The sequence below is a fragment of the Euprymna scolopes genome, chromosome 13 (assembly GCF_053919585.1).
Source record: "Euprymna scolopes isolate OS-2025 chromosome 13, ASM5391958v1, whole genome shotgun sequence".
Classification (NCBI taxonomy): Eukaryota; Metazoa; Mollusca; class Cephalopoda; order Sepiida; family Sepiolidae; genus Euprymna; species Euprymna scolopes.
Genome location: NC_136494.1, coordinates 57,720,778 through 57,736,767, shown reverse-complemented (window position 1 = coordinate 57,736,767; position 15,990 = coordinate 57,720,778). Strand labels below are relative to the sequence as shown.

General features: G+C 33.0%; 1 protein-coding gene across 1 annotated transcript in view; it reads left to right on the top strand.

The window, feature by feature from the left end:
* Nucleotides 1–224: 224 nt before the first annotated feature.
* The window catches only part of LOC145292039 (transcription initiation factor TFIID subunit 5-like), a 54,244-nt gene continuing 38,478 nt past the window's right edge, over nucleotides 225–15,990 (top strand). The window contains exons 1-6 of the mRNA XM_080138063.1: nucleotides 225–401; nucleotides 9,732–9,844; nucleotides 10,835–10,913; nucleotides 11,026–11,104; nucleotides 12,978–13,101; nucleotides 15,374–15,492. Of these exons, the coding sequence (XP_079994189.1) occupies nucleotides 249–401; nucleotides 9,732–9,844; nucleotides 10,835–10,913; nucleotides 11,026–11,104; nucleotides 12,978–13,101; nucleotides 15,374–15,492 (667 nt within the window). The 5' untranslated portion in view covers nucleotides 225–248. The remainder of the gene's footprint in view (nucleotides 402–9,731; nucleotides 9,845–10,834; nucleotides 10,914–11,025; nucleotides 11,105–12,977; nucleotides 13,102–15,373; nucleotides 15,493–15,990) is intronic.

The following is a 15,990-nucleotide window of genomic DNA, read 5'->3' as shown; positions in this document are numbered from 1 at the left end:
GCTTCTGTAATTTATTAAATAATACTCATCTCAATAATGAATTCCAATTAAATTATATAAAATATAGCGTGTTTGACATGTAATCGCACGAAACAAATAAAATCTAATTTTTATATTATAAATGACAGCGTGGAAATTAAGAGTACAATAAATGTAGAATATATTTGTTGAAATTGATGCTTTTAATTTTAATGAAAATGTATAAGTGAATGAGTAGAACTTTACTTCCGGTTGAAAGCGGAAGCAATATGATGCGCATGTGTAACGAAAGAGATTTCATTATGGCAACTATAATGGCTGACACCGCTCCAGTTCCAACTTCTGAGGCCCAAAAAACAGAAAATTTTGATAAGCAAACTCTGCTCGCGGTTTTACAATTTTTGAGAAAAAGTAACTTAAAGGTACCTGTTTTCCTCGTTTTTCCATGACCTTAACATTCTACTGTACTTATTGTTTATGCGTAAACATGTGGTTAATTACTGATTGGGGGGGGGGAAGAGAAAATGCTGAAATTTATTTTAATTATTCACGTGTTTTGTTATTGTAATTTCATTCGCTTTTTAACACTGATGATCGAGATTATATACTTGTATACTTTTTTCGTATATATATATATATATATATATATATATATATATATAATATAATTTAATTTGACTAGATTAAACTTTAAGACCGTAAACAGACGTGTCTTCTTGTTTTTGTTGATGTCGGTATAAGTTTGATTGGTTTCTTAAAAAATAAATTCTGTTTAAATTTACGATATAGTTGTTCCGCAATGTTGATTTGATTTTTCGTGCAACCCTCTCCCTTTTATTTATTTTTTTATTTATTTATAAAATCCTAGGTATTTATGCATCTTTGCTAATTGCGCTATTTTTAAAATAGTATTTTCGGGTTTGTATTACTGGTGGTGGTACACTGGTACACATAGATTCGAAAAAATTGTCAAAAAACAAATATATAAGAAATAAATGTTATCAAAGGTAAGATAAGTTACTTTTCTACCAAACTGGATATATTTTTCGTGTTTTTATTCAATTTAACATGTTTATTCAGCTCGAAAACCATACAGTGTTTACCGATGTATTGGAACATTCAAGATGGCGTCTGATTCTCTCTTTAACACGGTAAGTTTGGGAAAAGGTGTTATAAATAAAATACCGGATAAAATACTGTTAAAAACTCGCTCAATATATGTTACCGTGACATAGGTTGACATATATTCGGCGGGGTTTTAATAGTATTTTGTATAGTTTTTTATTTATAACACCCTTTCCCAAACTTACGGTGTTAAAAAGGGTGTGAGACGCCATCTTGAATTTTCGAATACATCGGTAAACACTGTGTTTTTCAAGCTGAATAAATATGTTGCATTGAATAAAAACACAAAAAATATATCCAGTTTGGCAGAAAAGTAACTTATCTTGCCTTTGATAACATTTATTCGTTATATATTTGTTTTTTGACAACTTTTTCGAATCGTGTACAGTAATACAAACCCGCTAATGCACTTACTGATCCGCGCTATTTTTTAAATCGTAATTTCAAGTTTAATTAAAGTTTTGATGTTTTTTTTTTTTTTTTTTATTCAATTGTAAGGTTAAAGTACAGAATAGGTACAAAACACCTTCCCCTCCTCATGTTAAGAATTTTTTTTTTTTTTTTTTTTTTAAATAATAACGTTATTATTTGAGCAGGGATCAATAAGTGCATGTGTACCGAAAAATGATAAAATAAAAAAATTAGGGGTTTTGGCGGACGTTTGGAATCTGAACCTTACCTTATAAATTCCACAATTTTCACTTTAAAACTTTTTTCTTGTTAATATCATCCAATAGAGACTTATGTATCAGATAATTAAAAAAAACAACTTTTTAAAATCATTTTTTATGACTTTTCACGGCTTGTTCAGTTTTCTATTATAACGTTGTAGTAAATTAAACACGAAATTAAGGTCCACGTGCACGCCACCGGAAGTTGGGTTTTTTTTTTTTTTTACTCTAAAATAATCGGACGTAACTCAGCGTTCACGCGGAACGTGTAAGTTTTTAGTGTTGCTAATGCAGAGAGTGATCCGCGCCGCGCTATTTTTTTAAATCGTATTTCCACGTTTAATTAAAGTTTTATGATTTCTTTTTTTATTCAATTGTAAGGTTAAAGTACAGAATATGTACAAAACACCCTCCCCATGTTATGAATGTCTTTTGAAATGTTATTATTTCAGCACGGATCACTCTCTGCATGAGTACCCTTTTTTTTTTTTATTAAATTATTAGATGAAAGTACAAAGTAGTTACACACACCCTCTCCTCCCCTATGTTAATAATGGCTTTCAAAATAATGTTATTTCAGCACTAAGCGAACCTAAACGGGAATCACTCCCCTCTCTATAATTTTAACCGGTATTCTGCAGTTGGTATTTTTAAAAAATTTATTTTTACGACCTAACCCAGCGTAGTTGTTGAAAAAAAAAAAAAAAAAAAAATCATATAACTGAGAATAGCTAACCTGAAGTGAGGTTGCGAAAAAAAAATACAATCTTCTTTGTGACCTTCTTCTCGGGTCTTGTAACCACAGTAACATAAAGAAAGAATGGGGTTCCTCTTTACAAAAGAGGAAGGTTTTTAGGTAATCTCCAAAAATACCGTTAGGGCTTACAACATGGCCGCCAGAAGAGTCAGCAAAAAACTGCGAATAAAATATATAAAACTCGTAATTTCTGTTTTTAAAGTGGGTTGTCAATTTTCTTTATGAAATATACTTCCAAAATAAACTATTACAGTCGTTTAAAATATAATAGAAGTATTATTTTTTATTTTTTAAAAACAATGTTTACAAAATGTCTACGCACGTTCGTAGACATTTTGTAAACATTGTTTTTAAAAAATAAAAAATACTTCTATTATGTTTTAAACGACTGTAATAGTTTATTTTGGAAGTATATTTCATAAAGAAAATTGACAACCCACTTTAAAAACAGAAATTACGAGTTTTATATATTTTATTCGCAGTTTTTTGTTGACTCTTCTGGCGGCCATGTTGTAAGCCCTAACGGTATTTTTGGAGATTACCGGTTTTTATAACAATTACCTTCCTCTATTAGTATAAATAACCACAAGGCTAGCCTATTGTTCTTCTTGGCTGTTGGAAGAGCATCCTCACCTCCAGCAGCTACACCCAGATAAGTTAGGTATTATTTACTACATTCTCCCAACAAAAGAAAAGAATGTATTTTATATATATATATATATATATATATATATATCTTCATAGAAAAAAACTTTAAGTTTGCGTGACTCTTCAGGGGGGAACTAACAGGTGTTAGGCTTCAGTCAAGTGCCACCTGGAGGTAACAGTGGTTCAGGGTACCCTCATTCTCTCCCTTAGCCAAGGCTCCACTGTCGGTTGTAGTTTATTGTCATACCCAAGACTACTCCTATTGAGCAGGTAATAGACTAGGTCTACCCCTTCGTCTCTTTCGAGGTGCACAATCACTGCATTACCATTTCTGTCTAGCGGGTGGAGCCAAGTCAATTCCAATACACTCAAAATGATACCACTCATCACAGGAATCGCAGCATATCATATCTTGGTTCCCTGGAAGTCTATTGCAGGCAGGACACAACCAAATGATGCCATCTCCTTCTGAGATGAACCAGCGGATTCCTGGTTTTGACTGCTCCCTGCAGCAACAGGGGAGAATGCATCTACGTCCGGAATGCCCAGTGACTCTATGCTGAACATTTTCTCCAATCCTCTTTCGACACTGCTGAAGGAAAAATATCCACCCAGGGGTCTACATAGGTAGGATCAGCTTCCAGGATGAAGCAAACATGAGCTGATTCCACTTGGGGAGTATTCTCGATTACTGAACTGAACAAAGTGGAATCTCTTGAAATAGAGGCAGGATCTGTAGGAAAAAGAGTCTACCCCAAAGGGAATCAAACCAGCAGGAACAGAGAAAGCCCAACCCCGTAAACAAGGCACCAACTGTAAGGGACCCAAATGTTGCACCAGATCCAGACCCATAATTCCACTTATAGACACCAAATCAGTGCCTGACTCAAATTGCCCAGCCAGAGAATATCCAGTTCGTTTGAACTCCTCAAACAGCAAGTGCCAATTTTTTTAAATATAAAAATAGGTCCAATGTGTTGGCAACCAGTACTGGAAAGTGCCGCCCATGACCAGACCCTATGTCCACGTCTAATTCTACCTCTCTGTATTTGCTCACATTCTCCAAGAAGAGTAGTCAATCTGAAATGACAATCCAAACTGTCAGAACTCCAGGAACTCAAGGAATGCAAGACATCACCAGACAAATATGTTCGGCTACTGCCAGTATCCAATAGGCAATTTACAGAGACGGTCCTTCCTCCTCGATCAATGATAACACAAATAAGAGGAGGTAGTTTACTCGAGTAACCAGAGGGAGGCTGACAATCTGAATCTATGCGTCATAGTGGCTCCTCTAGATTTTGAAACGGTTACCTGAAAATTGTTTCGATGGATATCAGAAGAACCAGGCAACCCGCCGCCTTTAATTAGCAAGCGTTTGATTGCCTCACTGGTGTCTCGCAACAAAACCGACAGAAGGAATTCTAGTGCTGCATAATTGAATAAGCTCTCCCTTCAATGCTCTCGGAAACTTCTAAAAAGTATTTTGGCCATTAATTGGGCCCCCACAAAACCATCCTCAGAGAAATCACAATCGAGAGAGCTGGCCAATTCTTCCAGGATGGAAGCAATTCTTCTGATGAAACTCCCAAGATCCTCATAAGAACCCTCCCTTTTGTGGGAGAATTCAATAATATCTTGGAATATTTTATCAATGATGTCATTAACATCGAGATATTCCCTTTTTAATACTGCAAGTGCTTGCTGATAATTTGTATTGACACAACTCAAATGATTAATCAGCAGCAGAGGTCTCCCTGACAGAACATTTTCAAAAGTTCAATTTTTCTGCATCATTTGCCATGCCTGCAGCACAATTTTCAAATCTTGACAAAAAATTGTAAAACTCATTCTATCGTTTTCCATTTCACAACCACTGAACGTTGGTCCAGTGATCTGCACCTGAGGAAGTCTAACAGTAAATGATGAATGAGCTCTATCCATAGAAGGTCCAGGCGTATTAGGAAGGGAAGGTCGCTCCAAATAACCACTAGCCTCCGGAGGATGTAACTGGAGACTGGAGAGAGAGATCCTCTAATTCCTTCCGTATATTCAGCTGGGAACAGCCAATCAGACTCCATAAGCTCTCTTTCCTCCTCTGAGACACAGGAAAGTTGCAATTTGCAGATGAAGATTTCAATTTCGTTGATGTACTCCAAAATTTCTCTGTGGAATACAGAAAATATAGCAGGAGTAATCTCCGGTCCACAGGACAAACGAAGCTTATCCTTGATTTCATCTTCAGAATTCCATTCCAATCTGGTTATGGTGTCGCTCCCTGGAATCTGCCACAATTAAAGTATCAGAGGTTTCCATATCCTTATAAGGGTAATTGAACAATCTCCAGAATTGTCACTTCCGTTAGGAAATTGTGTTGAACTGGGTGTATTTTTTTCGCAAATTGTTGGGGAAAAAAAAAGTCATAACTGAGAGTCGCTAACCTGAAGTAAGGTTGTGAAAAAAATACAATCTTCTTTGCGACCTTCTCAGGTCTTGTAACTACAGTAACATAAAAAAAAAAAGAATGAAATTACTCTTCACAAAGGAAGAAGGTTTTATAACAATTACTTTCCTCTATTAGTATAAATAACCACAAGGCTATTGTTCTTCTTGGCTGTTGGAAGAGCATCCTCACCTCTGGCAGCTACACCCAGGTGTTATGTATTATTTACTACAAAGTTCAAGATAACCGAAAATTTTGCATAAATATCTAATATTTCCATTGTGTTTCTTTTGCAAAATCCATCAAAAGCTATAGTTAATAGTTATTTACATTAAACAAGTACAAGTGACCCCCCCCCCCAAGACTTTGAGGTGCTTCTACAGAATTTAAACTGAACCAAACGACTTTAGTGCTAATAGCGGAAAGGGTCCAAATATTGGTGTACGATCGGTACCCCCCCCCTTTTTTTTTTTTGGTTTCATCTTTTTTTCAATTTTTCTAGCGGATTATTATTGAATGGATACTAATCTACCAGATTATCAAAAAGAAAAATTTAATATTTGTATGGGGTGCTCAGTTTTTAATGCAATGGTTTAATAAATCGATCACCCATTTTAGAGCCACTTGACGATTTTAAGACAAATTTCGCAAATAGACAGTTTGGCTATTTTTTAAATTTGCACTTTTCTGATTATTTTATGTACATATCTATGGTTATCTTCAAGTTTCGTCACCGGTGGCTCATAAGTGGTTGGTTTTTGCCAATCGTAAAAACAGAACAACACTAATACTTTGGAAACTACCTGAGTTAAAAGAATGTAATCAGACCTTCCATGGGAATTGTTTGAAGGAATAGAATGTATCTGGATTAACACTGATAGAGGACCTAGAGAACCATAAGATGGAAGTTATATCATTCATCGATTCAATACTTTCAACTCCATCAATCTTGATAGTATGATAGAAATATTTGTGACCTATGCAATTAGTTTTATTGTTGTGAATGCAATCCATGTAATGTATAAGGAATCTTCTGCTGTAGTTGTCACAATCAAAGGATAGACAGATGCATTCAAGATAGGCCCTGGTGTTCTTCAACATGATCCTCTTGCATTGTTTTTGTTTATTATTGTACTTGAATATACACTTTGAACACTGAGGAGAAGAAAACAAAATATTAAGGTCTTATGATCAACATGAAAAGAAAGTGGAACCTTAGGAAGATCTCTATCATTCCCATAATAATAATAGGAATAACCTAGCTCATGAAAAAGAATTATAAAACAAAAAAAAAACAACCTGGTTAATATACTCGGTGAACCATGTACAAGAGAGATGCAAACGATTGCATTTAAATGAACGGTTAGAATCTTAAAAAGATCTATTTCTGAAATAGCTGGTGAATGTCTAGCATCTGGTAGGATATCCTGTTACCAGGAGATCAATACAAATTGAAAAAAAAAAAAGCCATAATGTCTTTACACTCGAACGTCTCTGTAGTAGTAGATACATTGCTGAGATTCTAGTTGACTTGGATTATGCTGATGACCTCATATTGCTTGAAGATTGTTTTAATTCTGCTCAGGATCTCAACCAATTGAAGGTTAGTTAAAATCTAAGACTTCTTCTAAATGCACTGAAAACAAAATAGATGTATCTTAATCCATCTACAGCTATAAAGTGTTCATTATATGGCTCTGAAATCAAATGTGTTGATGACTTCTGGTATTGAACACAATATGAACATAAGGATAGTAAGTCATGGAGTGCACTTCATTTGTTACAGAAAATTTGTAACTCTCCAATCAGGAAGGATACTTAAATCATTCGTTGACATCTATGCTGATGACACGACCATCTACGGCAACACATCAAAGGCTGTGAATGACAAAGTTCTCTCTGATTCTCTCTCCTCTGATCTCGAGCGCGTGGTTCAGTGGGGGAAGATGTGGCTGGTTAACTTTAATGCATCCAAAACCAAACTCCTATTCTTACATCATCAACGCTCTGATCCCCATCTGGCATCAATTGTGATGGATGGCTCTCGTCTGGGTGAGACCCCGTGTTTTGACAAGCTTCTGGGTTTAACCTTTACTCCTGATCTGAAATGGAACACGTACATAAAGTCTGTTGTCAAGGTCGCTGGAAAGATGGTGGGATCCTTCTACCGCTCCAGAAGATATCTCACTACTGATGCAATTCTCTATCTATATAAAAGCCAAGTACGTCCAAGGATGGAATACTGTTGCCATATCTGGGCAGGAGCTGCTAAAAACAGCCTATCCTGCCTTGACAGAGTACAAAATAGACTTCGTGGCTTAGTGGGTGATGCCCTTTTCTCTACCCTGCAACCTCTCTCCCACAGAAGAGACGTTGCGAGCCTATCCTTGTTTTATCGTTATTTCCATGGTAGGTGCTCGTCTGAACTCCAATCTCTGGTCCCCCCCTCGCCAATCTTTCACGAAAAACACCCGTCTAGCTGAATCCACTGTGAAAAATTTCCCCCCACTCTATATCTGTGCCTAAATCAAAACGCGGATTCCATGAACAAAGCTTCTTTCTTAGAACTGCACGCCTGTGGAACTCTGTTCCGTCTGCCTGCTTCCCACCAGACTACAACTTGGATGTCTTCAAGTCCAATGTTAACAAATTACTAATGAACCTCCTCCTTAAGTAAACACTTCATCAAATCTCCACACTAACGTAATGTACTTGCAATAACCCTTATCCCTGAGTGGCTTTCGGGCCTTGATAAGTGGTGATCACTGTGTAAAAAAAAAAAAAAAAAAAAAAAAAAAAAAAACTAAAACAAAACTCTTCAAGACGTGCATAGACAATCTTTCTGTATGGCTCAGAATTGTGGTTGTTGAATTTGTCATTTAGAAGCGGCTAGATAGTACGTATACCAGAATGTTATGAGCAGTCACGGTATGAACCTTGCCTCGTATGTCAAAGGTTGTGAGTAGAAGATAACTAGAACTTGGAGAACATGTTCCCAAAGGTCTCCAGATGCAAAGAGAAGAACTGATCATCAGTATGCCACACTGAAGACTATCATCTGTCTGGAATCAATTTGTGCTCGGCAATGGTCAATCACAAACTCAGAATTTTTATGTGAAATTTCTATTTGAAACAAAACTAATCGATAAGAAAAGGACAATTTAATTAAAAGTAGAAATCGCTAACTTAAATGAAAAAAGAATTGAAAGTTTTTTGCCTTCCATGAAGTCAAGCAATTGAGATGTTATTTTATTGTTTCTAACTATGTAAATATTAAAAAAAAAATTTTCTTAATCAGTTATTAAGATTAAGCCTCCCTTTTTTTCCTCCAAAATTAAATTTGCATACTTTATTATTGAATCAAGTTGGACACATGGTTCTTTTTAGTAAATAGAAAAATTCTATGAATACAATGTGAGTTAATGTTTAAAAAATTTTATCAAAATTTTAAGGTTTCTTACAGTTGATTACAATGTATTTTTTATGTTTTTCGTTTATTAATTTATAATTGGTATGTTTTTAGGCGTGCATTAATTAAAAATAGATAAACACAGAGCGTTTTTTTTTTGTATTTATGCTTTGATTTTATCTTTGACTGTTTTGATGTGAAGTGATTAATAATGACACTGATTCGATGATCTGAGTGTGCCAAGTGCAAATCCAGTCTGTTCCATAGCACCACTTTCACTATGGATGTTGGCAACCTTCACATAGTTTATTTTTCTTTTGTCTTCTCCTGGTATAGTGCATAGCTTGGGTATGTTTAACTGGTTTCCTCCAAAGGAGAAAGTTTCTAGTGAGCATCAGATGCACAGGAGATTCTCAATCACATTTCTATCTTTAGGAGAGATAATTTGAATATTATTTTGCAAGAAAATGTTGCCATCCTCTCACATACTAAATCTAATGTTCCCAAATGTTCACCCATCTGGTACTAACCTGATTCAACATTGCTTAACTTGGATGATCTAACGAAATCTAATTTCTCAATGTGATTATCCCTGTAAGTACCCAATTCTAGAATTGATTCGGCAAACCAATGCCAACAATTGAGTCGATCAAATGTATTTTTTACTGCTTTAATAATATGTTTCCTTTTTATTACCAGGGCACAGAATCTCTTCTTCGGCAAGAAGCCAATATCCGTGATGAAGATGTCAAAGTTGAAAGTGCAGAACCAAGCGAGTCTGAAGTGTCACATGCTTTGGCTGCGTACAAAAGGTTACTTTTAATTTATTTATAAAAAATAATTTTTTTCATGTCAATTTGTTTCATTTTATAATTAATTGTATAGTGTATTTTATGAAAGTTTTTTTTTTTTCTCCAATATATGTAGCAATTGAAGTTTATTATAAAATTTAAGTTATAAAAAATACATTTTTGAATAACCAATATTAAAGAGAGGCACTCTTTATTCTGAGCCATGTAAAAACAGAAAAAAAACACCATTTTATAATCTGGTGAAAAATTTCAATAAAGTTTTCGACTTGAATTTTTGGAATGAAAGGCAACAAAACCCTATGTTAAGTCTACCATATTGACAAACGGCCCTTTTTCTTTAAATAGTACAGTTTTTATATGCATATACATGCACAATATTAGGTGCATGAAGTTGAAAAATGCAAACATTAAAAAATCAATTATCCATCAGAGAAAATAGTAATCTTACTGAAGAAATTTTAAAAAATAATTTCACTAGAGAAAGAATTGTACATTTATAGAGAGAAAAGATGACATTTTTTTTCTGCACATAAATTTTATCAAAATAATCCAAGTTGAAATTGAAGGAAATTTCACTATAATTTACCCATTTGAACAAATTCTTGATGAGCCATCCCCTTAAGTAATCCAATTTATCAAATTTCCATTACTAGCGATGACTGATATGTTCCCCTTGACCACTGTACATTCATTAACCTTTATCCTCGAGTGGCCTCCGGGCATTGATAAGTGCTGACTCGTTTGTTTGTAAAAAAAAAAAAAAAAATTTGCACAGTAAACTGGCTGCGTTGCAATACATATTTAATGCCGTTTTGTTTTTCTTTTCTAAAAAAAATGAGTCCGTTATCCTTTTTGGAATTTGATTACATTTTAAAAAAATTAATGCATTTTTTAAATTTGATCCATCCATGTTTATTCATATTTATATGGACACATGATATTTGTAATTATAATAATATAGAGACGTTTTCATAAATTTTTTTCTTTTAGTGAGGATGATCCAACGCTTTACGATGACTATTATACAGACTTGATGAATTTTATTGAATCTTGTCTTGATGTTCACAAGGTAAATTTAATTATTCTTTCTTGGTAAATATAAGGTTACATTACAATATTTCCACTTATTTCAATTATTTTTTTATCAAATTTTTACTTTTTTAAACATTTTATCTTCGTAGGTGGAATTATCAGTAATTCTTTATCCCATCTTTGTACACATGTATTTGGAACTGGTTTACAATGAACATGAAGCACATGGTAAATAGATTTACTTTGATTTTCTCTCTTTTTATGTCATGATTTATTGCGAGTTTTTATTGGGTGGTTTAATTTCTAATTACATTTGCAAAAATCAAGTATGTGGTTCTATGCTTTTTAGTGGAATTTTGCTTGTTTTTAATGCAGAAAAGGTGGATTTCCACTTTAATAGAACCTTGCATCAATGGAAATTTTCTGATTTTTGCTTAAAATTTTTAAAGAGACCAAAATTCTGACAAATATTTTTGTCCTTATATCAGATTTTCTTTTTTTCTCTCTCTTGCTATATCTTTTTCTTTCCTTGTTTTTTTTTTTCTCTCCCCCCCCCCCTCTTATGACGGTTCTCTCTGAAAATGTTAATATTGCTGAGAAGGTTAAGACTTTGAGTGATTCATGATGGGAATTAGATGACTTTTGTTAGACCTTCACATGAATGCTTTCTTGGTTCCTTGTGATATAAACGCTTTGGCTCTGTGTATATCAATGATTTAGTGCTGGTTTACAAAGATGCAAGCCATTCTGGAAGACTAGGTCAATTAACAAAAGAAAAATCATGCAGAGATTCTGGAATAAAAAAAAAATGTTTACAAACATTGAGTGTTAATTGTAACTATGCATTTTTGGAATAAAAAAAAAATGTTTACAAACATTGAGTGTTAATTGTAACAATATGCATTTTAAAAAATTTCTATCCTTCAAAGATGCAGAGAACTTTCCGAGTAACTCAATACTCATATTAGATGAATTTAAATAAATTTAGTATTTTTTGAGCACTGTACCCTGTACTAATTCACCCCAAAAGCAAAACAGGATTCTAGTGTTTTTAGACAATCGACATGTAAACAACCTGAAAGGTAGGCAGTAAAAATAAATTAAGAACAAAATATATATTTCAGAATGAGGCATCACTTTCACGAATACGTTTAATGTAAAATGATCACCTATTTTTTGGCCAGATAGTGTTTAAAGACCGACTCTAAAATCTAAAATACTGATTTTTCTCTTTGTTTTTGCTCCTTACTTTTTGAGAATGTTTACATGTAATCACATTAAAATTGAATCTTTAAAAATTTTTTTACTAATATCATTTAATGTTATCAAACTTTTATTTATATAAAAAAGTGACTGTTAAAGTTTTTTTTTTTTTTCTCTGTAAAATACATAGCTTAATAATGAAGGCTCTATTATCATCATCCATTTGTTATCAGGTGATTCTCCAAAAGTTATAAAAGTGAATTCTATTGTATTTAATACTAGCATGCCACCTGATGTTGCCGGTTGTAAAATACTCATAAATATTATATTTTAATTCATACAAGAACTGAGACGTGCATGCAAGTATTGTTTTTTTTCTAAACAGTTCACTTCTTGTAAGGGGAAAAACAAATATTCGAGTTGAGATCAAAACCAAAACCTAGACAGTGAGTCAAATACGATAACCATTAGGCCAGCTTGGCACGAACTTTAAAAAGTGTTTTTAGACCTACTTATTCTTAACATAAGAATCTGTCACATTGAATGGTTCAGGCATGCGTATTTGTAAACAGTTAACAAACGGATCAAAATCCGATGATTTTGAAATTTTACCCCCTAGCAGTGGATGAAAACCAATTAAAATGTTTTCCACATGTCTGGATCCCCTATATACCAAATTTCAAATCTGTAGATCAAAAATTTGTTGAGTACACAAGTTGAGAAGAGTCCTCAACACACACACACACACACACACATTCTCACTTTTATAGATATAAAGTATTAGCGGTATCTAAGAGTTGATGTAAAATTTTAAAAGCTGTACCTCTTCTCAGCCTCCCACCTCACAAAGTTCATGTTATTATTGGAAATAAATTTCCTTTTTTTATTTACATTTTAGCTAAAGAATATTTTGAAAAGTTTTGCAAATATCAAGAAAAATATTATATGGAAGATTTACGAAAATTGTCTACTGTTTCCAAAAAAGAGCACATGAAAGAAAATAATCTGATGGAAAATTTTAAGTAAGTATATTTTATGTTTACTTCAGAAACTGGTGTTATTGTTTGTATCTGTCCAGTTTTCCATTTTCAATCCAATTTCAACAAGCCTTGCTTTAAAAGGAGACTTAGATTGATGTACATTTTTTATTGCTCTAAAAAGAAAACATTTTAACTCTGTACCAAAAAAAAAAAAAAAATCAATTTCTTTACATATCTTCCCCTTTTTTCTCTTTGCCTTTTAAAAAAATATAAACAATATAAAGAAAAAAGTGAAGATTGGTAGATAGATAAACCCTTTATTTGCTAAGCAAGATTATATATTAGAGCATTTTTGAAATAGTTAATCAGTTGTTTAATAGTAGTGGCAAACAAAAAAACATAGGGGGTGGAGTCTTGTGTCTACAGGGTTGCTTAAAAAGAAAATGTTAATGAAATGTTTCTAGGTGTTTGTTATACAACCATGTGGTCAAAGAGATTTGTTTACCGGACAAGTTCTTTTTCTTCCGTGCCTCTTCTCAAGCCATTTTTCAACTATGAGGAATGAATCCAATATAATTATGCTGTTGCGTATGCAGTTTCTTGCTAGGTTGGAGCATAATGACAGGATTAGATTGATTGATGATGTTAACTCTGACCTACCCGACACATTAGGTTGGAAGATTTGTTGAAACACAGCATAGAGGTCATCCTAAGGATGAATTGATTTCATTGATATAGTTATGTGGAGCAATCCATCTCTTGGATAAAATATGTAAATTTTGAATTGCTGGAAGGCTGAACAGTTAGGAAGACTTAGAAACAAGTGATTAGACAAGACCGTACAGAGTGGAGTTTGGAAATAGTTTACTCAACTGTGGGGACTGGAGAGTGAGCTTGTAAAATGTAAAAAAAAAAAAAAAATGTTACCCCTGGATAAAAGATAAATTACGCTAAATGAAAGAGATTGGCTAAGTTTGGCTATGTGTTTACAAAAAATATTGATAATTTTAACGATCAGGATGAACATATTTTATTTAACAGCTGTTTTTACATGCAGGTTTTTTTTTGTTTTTTTTTTAAGGAAAATTTTTAATTATAAAAATGTATAATTTCTATCAATGTTTTTTTCCAAATAATTATTGATTTTTTTTTTTTTTTTTTTTAACATTATTTATAGGAAAACTCAAGTTTTTCAAATTCACAATAAGCCCTGAAATGGCGCTCGATTACAAAAGGCAGAACTGATTTTGTTTCTCTGCCACATACGTCTTTCCTCACTCTAAACTCTAACTGAACTTTTAATGGAAAATTCCTTTTTCTTATATAGAATTTTCAATTAATAACCTTATTTTTACACATCATATCCAGTATAATATCCAATTTTTTATATGCGTTGGACAGCTTCAGGAAGTCTCTTTCCGTTGGGTCCATTTTAATTTCTCTTATTTTCTTTCGCCTTTCTTAATGTACTAACCCTACTACTTCAACTGTTCTACATCTACTAACCCAAGAAGTCTCATCCATTCTTTGAATGTGACCAAACCAACAGTCTCCCATTCTGCACACATCTCCCTATACTGTCTAGATTTAATCTTCTAAAGTTATCAGATCTAAGCCTGCTGTTAAGACTGGCACTACACATATATCATTCTCATATCATTTCTCTGCAGGCAACACATATCTTCAACCCTCACTGACCAGTTTCCACTTCTATACATCAGTGTATCCACATGCCTAATTGACTCTTACATAATGCTTAATTTTGCTACATTCCAAAAAAATTGAGACAAGCAAGCATAAAATAGCCATTCTAATTATTATCATTATTAAAATTCTTGTGAGAGAGCTTATTTCAGATGCAATATATATTTTCAACTATCTGAAATTTTTAGGTGTATATGTATACCTGAACATGAACCCAATTATTTTATTTCTCACAATCTATCATGTTTGATTTTTCTGACTGGGTGGCTTGATTTCAACCAACGATTATTTTATTTTTCACAATCATGTTTTTTGTTTTCCAGCCAGATACATGTCCGTGTTAAATGTATCCATTCCTGTCAAATCATCTTTTTGGTACATTTGACTTGGATGTTTAACATGATAAACACATTGTGTTATAAAAATTGAATTATACAAAAAAAATTGCTAGACATCTTAACAAAACTGTTTAGAAATTCGAATTCACATCAAAATTAAAAAAAAATCATCTTTATACGTTTTAGAGTAAAAAAAAAAAAAAAGTACATTCATGTATTGCTTTGTTTTCCTCTCTAGAACTTTTTTCCTGACAACATAATTTATTTTTCAGGTCGAGTAGTTTTAGCATAAAAATGTCCAGAGATTCCTACAACCAACTAAAAAGACATTTGCAAGAAAAACAATTGAATCTGTTATTAAACATTATCCAAGAACACCTTTTCATTGATGGTAAATTTTTTTTAAATGCTTTTCTATTTCTGATGTTTCCTGTAATCTCTATATATAAAATCTAATATCTGTACGTGTAGTGCTTGTATGTTACTTCTAGAAAAATTAGAGAATCTATATAAAATCTGAAAAATCCATTCTTCTGGAAGTGTTCCCAAATCTGTTAATCTCTTTCTGCCAAATATCTATGTCTCCGCATCTAAGTGACCTATGGTGACAGAATCCCTTTAAAACTTTAAATGTGTATATTTTATTTCAATGAAATTTAAACCATATGTCTAAGACACTAATTCAAAGAGTTTTTCAACAGTTTAGCTTCTTCTGACTTATTGTGGAGCAATATAGCAGGAGAGAGGCAGTGTAAAACAAAATATGGTGTTATGAACATAGTCAAAAAGTATATAATACTGATTCACATTCAATATTAGGTTTTCCTGCTAATTTTAAATATTTTTATTGTAAAATATGCAATAAAGTTGCTTTTTATAGTTTCATAAT